Source organism: Pipistrellus hanaki, assembly GCF_964339955.1.
Source record: "Pipistrellus hanaki genome assembly, chromosome: 6".
NCBI lineage: Eukaryota > Metazoa > Chordata > Mammalia > Chiroptera > Vespertilionidae > Pipistrellus > Pipistrellus hanaki.
This window is the reverse complement of record NC_140508.1, coordinates 31,840,725-31,855,573: the sequence shown is the minus strand read 5'-3', so window position 1 is coordinate 31,855,573 and position 14,849 is coordinate 31,840,725. Positions and strand designations below refer to the sequence as shown.

Here is a 14,849-nt window from a genome sequence, read left to right as displayed (position 1 = left end):
CCTTTCTTCTACTCTAATTTCTTCCTTTGTGTCATTGTCCCCAGCATTAGTAAACATATTCTCAAACCCATCTGGAATCCTGTTGCGAAATCTTTCCTACCCAAAGTCAAGCAGCCATATACCACAGACCGGCCTGAGGCAGACCTACTAAGGGCCGGCCCCTGTCAGTAACAGTTTCAACTTCTCCCAGAAATGAAATCTTAAACCAGTCATTCCGGAATCACCTGGTCAGCACTAGTGAGGTGATTTTCTCATAGACCCCTAAGGGATTGTGACCTTGCCCAAAAGAATCCACTCTTTGTCAATAGCTTGCTTGACCCCCTGAATCCTTCTGCCTATAAAAGTCCACTTTGTGTAGCTCCTTTGGAGCTCCTTTCTCTTTGCTACATCTTCAAATGCACTCAGTTTATTTTTTAAAAATTATATTTTAATTTTTTTATTTTATTTTATTTTTTTTACAGAGAGGAAGAGAGAGGAACAGAGAGTGAGAAACATCGATGACAGAGAATCATTGATCAGCTGCCTCTTGCACACCCCCTACTGGGGACATGCCCACAACCAAGGTACATGTCCTTTGCCAGAATCAGAACCTGGGACCTTTCAGTCCGGAGGCTGACGCTCTATTCACTGAGCCAAACCGGTTTCGGTTGATTTTTTTTTTTTTAATGCCCTTTACCGGAATTGAACCCAGGACCCTTCGGTCTGCAGGCTGACACTCCAAGCACTGAGCAAAACCAGCTCAGGCCCCCACTTGACTTTTGTTAGTAGGGGTGGGGGTGGGGCTGCTGTTTTGTTTGTCGGGTTTGGCTGGAATAGGATTGTTATTGTTTGTTTTCTGTCTTGCCAGGCTGTTGCAGGGCTCAACATAGTGTCTGGCACAAGAGCCATTCAAGTTTTAATAATAATAATAACAACTATTAATTAATTGCATATCATGTGCCGGGCATTTTAAATAAATATTTTGAATTTGTCAGAAAAACTCTACGAGGTAGATATTATTATTCCTATTTTACAAGTGAAGAGTGTGAGGCTCAGAGGGGTTAAGGAGAGGAAACCAGACTGAGAGGGATTAACCGGCCAAAGCCACCCCGATGTGGCAGAGGTGTGAGTGCAGGCTTGCCCCAATTCACTGCTTATTGCTCCTCATGCCTGCTTGTTGATGATCTACAACAACTATGCCCAGGTCAGCCACCTGCCTGAGTGGGCCAGAGGCTGTGGCCCCTACACCAGTGCTTCTAAAAAAGAGAGAATATAGTCAGGGAATGCTATCTGCTGTCAGAGTTCACCACCAGGAGAGGAAACCGTACAGGAGGCAGCGGGGTGCATTCTAGAATGTCTAATGATTCTGGAGAGGTGACTACAAAGTAAGAACGCAGGTTCTAGAGCCTGGATGCCTGAGTTCAAATCCTGATCAGGCCACTTAACTCACTGTGTGACTCTGGGCAAATTACTCAATTGCTCCGTGTCTCCGTTTGCTCATCAGTAAATCGGGGACAATGATAGTAGTCTCCTATCCCACAGGGTGGTTATGAGGATTACATGAATTGGGACCCATATAGCATTCAGGCCAGTGCCTGGCACATAGAAAGAGCTCAGTACCTGTTGGCTATGTATAAAAGAAAGAGCATTAGAAGATGGATCAGATTTGGTTCTGCAAACAAGAGCATCAAGTCCAATGAGAGGCAGTGTCTGGGCATCGGAGCAGCAGTAAGCACCTGGGCTTGACTGTGGGGAGGGGCACTGGGACTTGGCTGCACAGGAGACAGTTGGTCTGAGTCTTACAGGTGAGTAGAGGTAGCCGTGGGCTGGCAGAAAGCAGAAACCTAGAAGAGGCACTGGCTAGAGTGGAGCCCCCGAGGCTGGGGCCTTAGACATGAGTCTGGGATAAGGAGTCTTGGAGAGGGAAGAGAAAGGAAGGAGGTCTGGAGGGAGGAGACCATGGTTCGCTGGGGAGGCCTGCCCCCATGAGCAAGTGAGAGAGACAACTCTTTCCAGCTTCTCAGGACTCAGTCACTTCCCACGCCCGCCAAGGGCGGGAACTCTCCCTCCAGCCTGGAGGGGGTGTCAGACTTCTCCTGGGGCAGCTGAGCAGCCCTGGGGGATTTTCATGGCCCTGAGACCTCCTGCCAGCTGGGGATCTCATTTCCATAAGCATCAAGGTGCTCTCTTTCCCCCTTCAATAAAAGATGGGTTCAGCTGACACCTGAGAGGGGATGCGGCTCTGTTGGAGTGACAGGTGGCTGTGCTGCTCTGGTTAATGGAGGAGGAGCAGGCCCTGAGGGAGCAGGGGGAAGAGACTCAGACAAACTAGAACCACTGCCTGGAGCGGTACCTGCAGCCCAAATCATAGCCATTGAACCCAGTACATTAAAAATTCACAATTCCTATATACAATCAATATGAAATATTTATCCCTTATTGCACATTCTTTTTGTGTTGTCTTCAAATCTGGTGTTCATCTTGCATCATGTGTGATGATTTAAATTTAAATAAATTAATATTAAGAAAATTCAGTTTCTCAGTCACACTGGTGGGGAAAATAAGACATATTGGGAGGGGGTGGGCGCTTTTTTCAGTCGCCTGGTATCTATAACCACACGAACTGCTTTTCAAGGGCTCAGGAGCCACAGGTGGCCGCGTTGTTAGTGCAGATTTAGAGCACTTCCAGCCCAGAAGGTTCTGTGGGTCAGCCTTGGCCTGGAGGCACCCAGGGAGCCATTTTCCTGCAGCTGCTCAGGAGACAACGTGATAATCTGCAGGACAGTGAGCAAGCTCTGCCAGGACCTTTGTAAGGGTCTGTCAGGGTTTGTGCAGCCAGCATCTTTACTATGCCCGCTGGAGGCAAACGGAGTGAAAATAAAACTGCCCCATTTTTCTACACAATAGAGGGGGGGACGAGGGGGGAGGGGAGGCAGTTGATGTGCACCATGAAGAAACTCATGTGTGAAAGAGATCAACCAAAGAACTTGCATGCATGTCTGCATGGCCCAGGGACACAGACATTGGGGTGGTAAGGGTTGAGGGTCGATGCGGGGAGGGGGGAAGAGACATATGTAACATTTTCAACAATAAAGATTTAAAAAAAGAAAGAAACTGAGGTGTGAGAGGAGCTGGGGAAAATGTCTTTGCTGAGAGGAATGGGGCAGGGGGTGTCACCCCAACCCCATGGCAGAAACATGGAAGAAGGACTTGGGGGAAATGGGAACTGCAGATGGGAATTTTTTAGGAGAAAACCAGAGTGAGGCAGTGTGCCTCCTGTTCTTATCTCAGCACTGCCATAGACACTCAAGCATCAGAAAGCGCTGGTGTGCCAGCCGTCATCGGACACCGTTGAGAAGCGGCTGAGTAGAAAGCAGGAGCCAGGAGTGTGTGCAATGTTCACGGAGCACCCTCAGAAGCTTGGCCCGGGGTTAGGCATTTGGGACCCGTGAGTACTGAGACAGGCCCTTCCTGCTCTCCGCAGGGTGAGTGTGCTACACATGGAGGATTCTGGGTGCTTAAAGCACAAGAGAGTCTGAATCTGTTGAGATGGGGGTGGGGGGTCACAGAAAGTCCCCCAAGGAAGGCTGCGAGGGAAGCACAGAAGCCACTCGAAGGGGTGGGGGTGAGACAGAAGGGGCAGCCGGGCAGTGGAAAGGTGGGGCGCAGACAGGAGCACCAGGATTCTGTCTCTCCGGCCTGGCCCGGCTCCTTGCTGGCCAAACAGCACAGTCTTAGTCAACAGCCCCGGCCCAGGCCCGTCTTGGCTGAAAGGGCAACTCGCCTGCCCCTCAGCTCTGTGCTTCTGCTGGGGGCACAGGGGACCCGGAGAGCGGGAGGGTGGTTCCCCTCCTGTGAAGGCCCTGGGGGCAGAGAGGAGGAAGGGGCTCCACGCAGGAGCGGAGCTTTTGGACACTGAGAGGCCCGGCCGAGCCCCTGCTCACCTGAGCTCCCTCAGCTTCTTGGCCATGGGCCAGGGCTGGTTGCGCATGTGGGTGATGAGCTTCTTCTTCTCTTCCACCTGCTCCCAGATCCTGGCCAGCTCCTCCTCAGACAGAGACTCCCGGGCAGAGGCGCTGGAGGCCACGGAGGGCGATCTGGAGGAGAGCCAGGGCCGAGCAGAGAGTGAAAAGGAGGTGAGCATGGGATCAGAGGAGCCCAGAGCAAGACAAACGGACCCCAGACACACAGCTCTGACCACCCCTGGCAGGCCTGCGCCTGCTCAGAAGCCCTCAGGGACTCCCCCTCCTGTAGAAGAGGCCTGTGGCTCTGTCCTGTAGCTCAAGGCACTGGGGGGAAGGCCTCCCCAAATTCCACTTTTCTGAGTGCCCCCTCATCCCAGACCCCAGCACCGTGCTGCCCAATAGAAACACAATGCGTGCCACATACTGTAATTTAAATTTTTAAAAATATATATTTTATTGATTTTTTACAGAGAGGAAGGGAGAGGGATAGAGAGTGAGAAACAATGACCAGCCACCACCTGCACATCCCACATCAACCAATGTATATGTCCTTGCCTGGAATTGAACCTGGGACCCTTTAGTCCGCAGGCCGACACTCTATCCACTGAGGCAAACTGATTTTGGCAATTTTAATTTTTTAGTAGCCCCATTAGAGTGGTAAAAGGAAATGGGTAAAATTAATTTTTAATAATGCCTTTCATTTAATCTACCATATTAAAAATTATAATTTTAACATGTAATCAATATAAAAAATTATTAATGAGATATTTTCCTTTTTTTTGTACTGTCTTCAAAGTTTGGTGTTCATTTTGTACTCAGAGTGCCTGTCAATTCAGACATTACATTTTTCATTAAACATAATCAGATCCGTATTTGAATTTCATAAAATTTATAATTGAAAAAAAGTAGATTTGTATACCTCAATTTTTTGAGACATAAGTTTCCTGATAAATGAAGCAAGTGGCAGAATGTCATTTTCTTTTGACATTTGCATCTGCATTGGCAAAGAAATGCTTTGGCTTTAGAGTAAAATTGATTTCCAAACTACATCTGTGTGTCCAAGTGAAATAAATGTACTGACTCTTGGGTCAGTTCTATATTAACATCAAATTAAAATTAAATTGAGAAATCATATCAAGCATCTTCTCAGACCATAGTGGCATAAAACTGGAAATTAATTACAATAAAAATAATCCAAAGAAATCAAATACATGGAGACTAAACAACATGCTATTAAACAAGGACTGGGTTACCAGAGAAATCAAGGAAGAAATTAAAAACATCCTGGCAACAAATGACAATGAAAACACAACAATCCAAAATCTATGGGACACAGCAAAAGCAGTTTTGAGAGGGAAGTTCATATCCTTACAAGCCTATTGCAAAAAACTAGAAAAAATGGTAACAGATAAACTAACTCTACAACTCAAAGAGTTAGAAAAAGAGCAACAAGAAAAGCCCAGTGTAAGCAGAAGGAAGGAAATAACAAAAATCAGAGCACAGATAAATGACATAGAGACCAAAGAAACAATACATAAGATCAACAAAACCAAGAGCTGGTTCTTCGAAAGGATTAACAAGATTGATGGACCTCTAGCCAGGCTAACCAAGAAACAAAGAGAGAGGACCCAAATAAACAAAATCAGAAATGAAAGAGGTGAAATAACAACGGACCCCACCGAAATACAACAGATTGTTACAAAATACTACGAACAACTCTATTCCAACAAACTAAACAACCTGGAGGAAATGGACATATTCCTAGAAAAATACAAACTGCCAAAACTCAATCAGGAAGAATCTAAAAATCTCAATAGACCAGTGACGTGGGAAGAAATTGAAACCGTCATCAAAAAGCTTCCAGCAAACAAAAGCCCAGGGCCAGATGGCTTCACAGGAGAGTTTTACCAAACATTCAAGGAAGAACTAAAACCTATCCTCCTCAGACTATTCCAAAAAATCCAAGAGGAAGGAACACTTCCGAACTCCTTCTATGAAGCCAACATCACCCTAATACCAAAACCAGATAAAGACAACTCAATGAAAGAGAATTACAGGCCAATATCCCTCATGAACATAGATGCCAAAATCCTCAACAAAATTCTAGCAAATCGACTCCAGAAGAACATCACAAAGATCATACACCATGACCAAGTAGGATTTATTCCAGGAATGCAAGGATGGTACAATATCCGCAAATCAATAAACGTGATACATCACATAAACAAATTGAAAGATAAAAATCATATAGTCATATCAATTGACGCAGAAAAAGCATTTGACAAAATCCAACACCCTTTCCTGTTAAAAACTCTTAAAAAGGTGGGAGTACAAGGATCATACCTCAACATAATAAAAGCTATATATGATAAACCCACAGCCAACATTATACTCAATGGGCAAAAACTAAAACCATTCCCTCTAAGAACAGGAACAAGACAGGGATGCCCACTCTCGCCACTCCTGTTTGACATAGTTCTGGAAGTACTAGCCATTGCAATTAGACAAGAGGAGGAAATAAAAGGCATCCAAATTGGAAAAGAAGAAGTAAAGTTATCCTTATTTGCAGATGACATGATATTGTACATAAAAAACCCAAAAGACTCCATTAAAAAACTAATTGACTTAATAAATGAATTTGGCATCGTAGCAGGATATAAAATTAATGCCAAGAAATCCATGGCATTTCTATACACCAACAGTGAAACTACAGAAACAGAGGCTAAAAAAGCAATTCCATTCACCATCGCACCAAAAAAATTAAGATACCTAGGAATAAATTTAACTAAAGAAATAAAGGACCTATTTGCGGAAAACTACACGACACTGAAAAAAGAGATAGAGGAAGATGTAAGGAGATGGAAGAACATACCATGTTCATGGATTGGTAGAATCAACATCATCAAAATGTCCATACTTCCTAAAGCAATCTATAGGTTCAATGCACTCCCCATTAAAATACCAACGACATATTTCACTGACCTAGAAAGAACTCTCCAAAAGTTCATTTGGAACAATAAAAGACCCCGAATAGCCACAGCGATTCTGAGAAAGAAGAGTAAAGTAGGAGGGATCTCAATACCAGACTTCAAACTATACTACAAAGCCACTGTTCTCAAAACAGCCTGGTACTGGCACAAGAACAGACAAATAGATCAATGGAATAGAATTGAGAACCCAGATATCAACCCAAATCACTATGCTCAATTAATATTTGACAAAGGAGGCACGAATATACAATGGAGTCAAGACAGTCTCTTCAATAAATGGTGTTGGGAAAATTGGACAGACACATGCAAAAGAATGAAACTAGATCACCAACTTACACCATTCACAAGGATAAACTCAAAATGGATACAGGACTTAAACATCAGACGGGAAACCATAAAAATACTAGAAGCATCCACATGTAGCAAAATCTCAGACGTATGCCAAAATAACTTCTTCACTGATACTGCCCCTAGGGCAATGGAAGCTAAAGAGAAAATAAACAAATGGGACTACTTCAAAATAAAAAGCTTTTTTACAGCAAAAGAAACCATCAATAAAACAACAAGAAAGCCCACGGTGTGGGAGATCATATTTGCAAATATTACCACTGATAAAGGTTTAATCTCCAACATTTACAGACAGCTTATACAACTAAATAAAAGGAAGATGAATGATCCAATTAAAAAATGGGCAATGGACCTAAACAGAATATTTTCAAAAGAAGACAGAAGGAAGGCCAAAAGGCACATGAAAACATGCTCAAAGTCACTAATTATCCGAGAGGTGCAAATCAAAACAACAATGCGGTACCATCTCACACCTGTCAGAATGGCCAACATCAACAAATCAACAAACGACAAGTGTTGGCGAGGTTGCGGAGAAAAAGGAACCCTCGTGCACTGCTGGTGGGAATGCAGACTGGTGCAACCACTGTGGAGAACAGTGTGGAGTTTCCTCAAAAAACTGAAAATGGAACTCCCATTTGACCCAGTAATCCCACTTCTAGGAATATATCCCAAGAAACTAGAAACACCAATCAGAAAGGATATATGCACCCCTATGTTCATAGCAGCACAATCTACAATAGCCAGAATTTGGAAACAGCCTAGGTGCCCGTCAGCAGATGATTGGATCCAAAAACTATGGTACATCTACACAATGGAATACTATGCTGCCATAAAGAAGAAGGAATTCTCATCATTTGCAGCAACCTGGATGGAATTGGAGAGCATCATGCTGAGTGAAATAAGCCAATCAACGAAAGAGAAACACCACATGACCTCACACATCGGTGGATGATAAAGATCTTTATAAACTGATGAACCAAGAGACAGATATAGAGAAAGTAAAGCAACAGGCAGACTGTCAAATTACAGTGGGGAGGGTAGGGATATCAGGGGGAGATAATAGATCAACCGAAGGACTTGTATAAATGCATATAAGTACAACCAATGGACATAAAACTATGGGGAGGGAGGGGATGTGTGGGAGGGAGGGAGGGGGGCAATAAAAAAAATCAAGAAAATATGTAAAAAATAAATAAATAAATAAATAAATTTAAAAAAATAAAAATAAATAAATTGAATGGGAAATTCAGTCCCTGGTCACACCAGCCACATTTCAAGTACCCAGCACGTGACTGGTTGCTGTTGTATTGGACGATGCTGCTGCCAAGAACTTTTGGCGGGAAACCCTGTTGTGTGATGACCCTCAGCATCTCATGGACAGGACTCTGTGCTCAGCTGCCACCGAAATCCAGATTCTTCCCCCTCCCCCCCCCCCCCCATTAAACAGTTGATTACAACATTACATCTATTGTAATCAGAGTGGTGCTGTTTACAGACATCATATCAACATTTTTAACAAGAACAAACTACTACAAAAACAAGCATTTATTTGACATTTATTTGACCTTTATTTCAATTGCTTGTACATTATAACAGCCAAAAAGTATATAACCAGTAATAAAGTTACAGAAGCTATAACTTTTAAATCACATAGGTTTTCCTCAAATGAAAACAGTTAAGCAACATAAAAAATAAAAGGAGAGCTACTGGTTGCCCTTCATGCAGATTTGCTTTATTCAGATCTATTCCTGTTCATTTATCCATGAATCCTTACAGGTTCATTTATCCATGAATCCTTACAAGAAGCAAACTGCTGGACAGGCATCATGTTTCCCTCCTGGAGAATGTTTTTGTCTTTGAAGGTGTTCCTCTTCCTTCAGCTTCTAACGATGACGATACTTGCGCTGTCGGTCATGCTCTCGGTCTCGCTCTCCGTCACGCTGTCGGTCGCGCTGTTGGTCACGCTCTCGGTCTCGCTCTCGGTCGCGCTGTCGGTCACGCTCTCGGTCTCGCTCTCGGTCGCGCTGTCGGTCACGCTCTCGGTCTCGCTCTCGGTCCCGATGTCGGCCACGGTGTCTCTCTCTTTCTCTGCTTCTCTCTCTATAATAATCATCACGACGATCTCTACTGCGGGATTTATGACGCCGACTCTTTTCTCCTGATCTACCATAGTCCCTCTCTCTGGATCCTTCACGTCCTGATCCAGAACCATAAGCCTTGGATTCAATTGCACGAAGGCAATCTTGCAAAGAGCTAAGAAGAACTTTGCAACGATCATCAGCGGATACTTTGGATTGTTTAATTAAAGAAATTGCAGCTACCAATGTCTCAGTTGCTCTCCCATGATTACCAGAACTGGCATCAGACATAGCTCTTGAAATAGCGCTGCTTGCGATTGCCCTATTTTCATTCACGATTCCTTCAAACTCGGCTTCACTCGGTGGCGTTCTTGCTGTCTCCATTTCCCTTGCGGGAGGCCCAGAGTCCCCCCTATCATATGGCGGAGGTCGGCCACATGGATCTGTTGGTGGGGGGCCCCGACTGTCTGAGGTGGGCATGCCGCTGTGAGTCGGTGGAGGAAAGAAAGCTGGGTTCACATGTGGAGCTGGCCCTGGGGCACCTGGAGGCGGTCCTGGAAGATGCGGGGGAGGAGCAAGTGTAAAGGGCGGCCCCAGGGGACCAGGTGGACAAGGTGGAAAGGGACCTGGCGGTGGAGGTGGTCCTGCTGGCCCAGGAAATGCGTCCCCACCGGGCACAGCCCCCGGGAACCGGCCCCGTCCTCTCCCACCTCGTGGAAACGCTGCGCGGGACCGTCCTCCTCGGGGACCAGCTCTCCCTGCCCCAGCTTTGCCTCGTCCTGATCCTGTAAGTTTCCTGTACTTCATTGCAAGGCCACGCAGGTACTGTTCATCGCATGGAATCACAACAGGATTCCGACCGTGAAGTTCTCTTTCAGGCAACAGATCCTTTATCTTTTTGGAGGATTCTCCGGACCCAACGTCAACAAGGGCAATGCCCTTTGACCGGCCGTTGGCCCGCTCCTCAAAAAACCTTATCTCCAGGATATCATGGACTCCCAAAGAACGCACTGCTTCGGCTAGGTCCTCAGCGGTTGTCCACCACGTTAGGTCTCCGATGTATACCGCAGACCTCTTCTCCGTGTGTGTACAGACATCATCCGGTGCGGCTCCTCTTCCCACATCATCGCCAGCAGCTGGTGAGAGAGGTTCCATGTAATCCCAGTATTCTGGGCCATCTCCATTATTTGCGCATGGAGAGATGGCATCGCTGTACAAATCTGTCTCTTCAGGCCCGCCACATTCAGCTTCCTGGTAGAACTCTTCGTCTACATCCGCGTAAATGTCTAAGTAGTCCTCTGCGTCCGCCATCCTGCCTCCGCTGCCACTGCCACTGCCACAGCCACAGCCACAGCCGCTGCCGCTGCCGCTGCCGCTGCCGCTGCCGCTGCCGCTGCCGCTGCCGCTGCCGCTGCCGCTGCCGCTGCCGCTGCTGCTGCTGCCGCCGCTGCCAGAATTGTGTGTTCTCTTCAGGCCTCTTTCGGTCTTAAGTACAGTCACTCTCACCTGAGCTAATCTAATCCCATCAACTTGGTCCAATTGGAGCCACTAACTTTAATTTGATTAGCTTGATTTAATCTGATCAACTTGATTTAATTGGATCAGAAGGTCACAGTTTGATTCCCAGTCAGGGCACATGCCCAGGTTGTGGGCTCGATCCCCCAGTAGTCAATCAATGATTCTTCACCTCTCCCTATCTTTCTTAAATAAATTAAAATTAAAATTATATATATATATATATATATATATATATATATATATATATATATATATGCTATCAGATAACCTCTTTTTAAAAAATATATATTTTATTGATTTTACACAGAGAGGAATTGAGAGGGATAGAGAGATAGAAATGTCGATGAGAGAGAAACATCGACCAGCTGCCTCTTGCACACCCCCCACTGGGGATGTGCCCGCAACCAAGGTACGTGCCCTTGACAGGAATCAAACCTGGGACCTTTCAGTCCACTGGCCAACGCTCTATCCACTGAGCCAAACTGGTTTCAGCAGATAACCTCTTGACTGGATAGTCAATTCACATCATCCGTGAAGGGCAGTTAGATATCAGGTGCCTCCAGATGGAATACCTTGAGAGGGACACAGTATCGCTTATATGGTATTCAAGCTGGGATGCATAATCTAGCCACGAAGACACATCAGAAAACCCCCGAAATGAGGAACTTTCTATTAAACACAAAAACAGGATTGTACCTTCAAAAGCGTCATAAAGGAAAGGCTGCAAAATATCCCAGATGAAAGGAGACTAAAGATATGTGACAACTAAGTGAAATACTTGAACCTACATGTGTTCCTATACTAGCCTGTTAACCAGGCGGGACGTGTAAATACGTCAAACGTAAACAATATCGGGTACGGGTAGGTCATATGAGTACATCCTTGAAATATATGTTGCGCCTTGAAACGGGCGGGACGTATATTTTCGAACAACAAAGGTATTAATCATCCATACATGTCTCAACATGAATTTAAGACACGGAGGGAATCAGTATAATTTCGCTAGTGAGAGTGGTGGACGTGTTCAACAAGAATTGTTTTGGAGTTAACACATGACTTACTGAATAAAGGGTATAGGATTTACTTAGATAATTTCTATAGGTCAATTCATTTGGCTGAACTCTTGTGTCAAAACAATACAGACATTGTTGGAAACAATGAGGATAAACAGAGTCGGAATCCCCAGTGAAATAAAAACAAAAAAATTACAGAAAAATGAACATATAGTAAGATTCAAAGACAAACTTATGGTTTTAAAATGGAAGGATAAAAAAGACGTATTGATGCTCAGTTCTATTCATAATGACGAAAAGACAATGATTGAAAAGAGAGGAAGAAGGCAAGAAAAACCAAATGTTGTCCTGGATTATAACAAGAATATGGGCGGCGCAGATTTGGGAGATGGAGTTATGGTGTCCTACACGGCTGCCCGTAATAGGGTAAAAAAAAATTATTAAAAAATTTTTTCTATGATTAATTGATATGTGCTGCTTCAATGCATATATTATATACAAAAAAGATAAAGGTCATTTGGATCGATTACACTTTTTGATAGAGTGTGTAGAGAAATTGGTAGATAACAACATAGTGAAAACCCACCCAAAGACATCAACAAGCAGCTCTACATCTAAATCATCATGCTTAGTTGAAAGGCATTTTCCAGAACAAATGAAAAGCGATATAGGAAAAACTAAATCCAGGAAATGCTGAGTTTGCTACAAAAAAGGTGTTAGGAAAGAATCTACATACTGGTGTCCAGATTGTAAGGTAGCACTATGTATCAACAATTGTTTTAAAGTATATCACATGGAAGTTAAGTTTTGAATTTTTACATCTATATTTTAATTTTTTAAACTCAATATTTCTATTTGATTTGTGTGCTTTTGTTTATTGTTCTGAAATTGTTAACTTTTTTATATTTTTTATTTTATACCGAAATAAAAAATATATATTTTTTGTAATCTTTATAATTGTTTGTAAAATTTATAATTTTTTAATTCGATGTTTCCATTTTTTTGTTGGTATTCTTTTCTATTTGTTTGTAATTTTGTATTTTCCTTTCTGCTTTATATATAAATAAATGAAAAAATATATATTTCATAGTCTTTCCATTTATTTTAAGTATAAATAAAAGATAATAATAATATGAAATTACATCCTCCTGGCGTGACGTTCTGACACGTCCTAGTGAAAGAGTACGCACCCGTTATATGTTGCGTAATTAAAAAGGGAATTCCCCGGTTAACAGGTTAAGGGAAGAAAAAGAAATGCTAGAAAGAACATTACCTAGTCAACTGACAAAACTGGAATGCGCATAGATTAGACATGATATTGTGCTGATGCTAAGTTACAAGGGTGAAGAGTGCTGCCAGGGCGGCCTTCTTAGCGGGTTCATTAACGGGAACATCAGAACGTGCACTTGGGTTACTGTAGGCTTTGGAGACCAGTTTGCAGCAGTCTCCGTGAGCTTCAGATTCTGATGAATCCTGAGGAGCAATGGAGAACCATAGCAGAGAGGTGGACAGGAGGGGATCCTAGCCCTGGAACACCCAAAAGCCTGGAGCACAGGGATTTTTTTTTATACGCCTCATGCACACCCCATGATATCTGCCTGTGGGTCTTTGCATGGGGTGTTCCCTCGGTAGGGGGGGCATTCAATCATTGCTCATTCCAAACCCACCTTTGCTTTTTGCCTTGTCTAATGGTGACTGATAATTTTGTCCTGTCGCCCCTACTAGTCTGTCAGCATCTGGGGAACAAAGCTGAGGCTTTTTCATCGTTCTGTGACTGACATGGGCATGGATGAGTCCTTGTCTGCACCCCTTACTTTGCACCTGCCATCCAGACACTGGTGGTCTGTTGAGAATGGTGCGACTTCCCTCTAAAGTTTGGAACACGCCAAGACCCACTGGCAATGCATTCAAGTTCTCTTTAAGTTGTTAAGGGCACTCTTCATCCTTTACCTCCGTAGTTTGTGTCCAGAGACTACCAGACAGTAGACAGAAGCCCTAACAGCCAAGGAGAGCTGACATGGTGACAGGAGAGATCAGTGGCCAGTTTGAGGGCCTGAGCTCCATCTCTGTGAAGGTGGAAAGGCACAATGGACAATGACAGGGGGTGTGGGTAAAGAGGGATGTTGGAAACCAGTGGGAAGGAGCGCCAACTTCACTATAGTCCTAATACCGCCACTGTTTCAAAAGCCTCCCCACCCATCACCAACAGGGATTCTCGAAACATCCTGAGAAGTGAACAGTGCAAATAAAGGGAGGCGAAGAGAGGGAGCTGTCCATTCAAAACTGGGAGCGAAACGTGGAACTAAAGTTTTGACTTGTCAATTCTGTATGCTGGTTCTGTTCATCAGCCCACGTGTGCTAGTGCTAATGAACAAAGGAAACAAAACAGGTAAAGCAAACCCCCAAATCCTCAAACTTCAGAGCTGGTGGAACCCTTGAAGATCTTTTAGCTCAATGCTGTGTTTTACAGAAGAGGACACAGGTCCAGATCAGGGAAATGGTGTACTTAATGCCCTCCTATGAGTCCTGAATCCAATTTTGTTCATTTATATCAGCTCCTCTGCAAGAGCTGTGGCGAGTCACCTGCTAGAATCAGGAGACTTGGAGTCTTGTCCCACCCTGCAGTCACCTCCCCTCCCCACGCTGAGCTTCCTCTCGCTCTGGTGTGATATGAGGTGTGGAGTGAAGAGTGCCCGGTGACCACTCCACCTGGATGGCCATGATTTCCCTCCAGGTTCTGCCCCAGATTCGGAGAGGCAAACAGAAGCAGGAGAAGAGAGCAGGGGCAGCCTATTTATAAGGTGTGTCGGGGGGGGGGGGCAGGGGGGGTGGTCCTGATCAGGAGAGGGAGAAAGAGCAGCAGAAGAGGGAAAGCACCACTAAAAACACACCTGAATCAGAGTCACAACACACCTGTGTTTCTTCTGTTGCTTCCCCATCTCCTTCTTCTGCACCTCC

The 14,849-nt window shown here is 44.5% G+C and overlaps 1 protein-coding gene across 1 annotated transcript; it reads right to left on the bottom strand.

The window, feature by feature from the left end:
- Positions 1–3,292: 3,292 nt before the first annotated feature.
- LOC311624810 (cleavage and polyadenylation specificity factor subunit 6-like) lies at positions 3,293–10,671 on the bottom strand (the record flags this gene model as incomplete). Its single annotated transcript, XM_084888414.1, has 3 exons — positions 3,293–3,341; positions 3,924–4,076; positions 9,182–10,671. 3 exons carry the CDS (start codon positions 10,669–10,671, stop codon positions 3,293–3,295), a joined length of 1,692 nt encoding a protein of 563 aa, XP_084744540.1.
- Between the last annotated feature and the right edge of the window lie 4,178 nt (positions 10,672–14,849).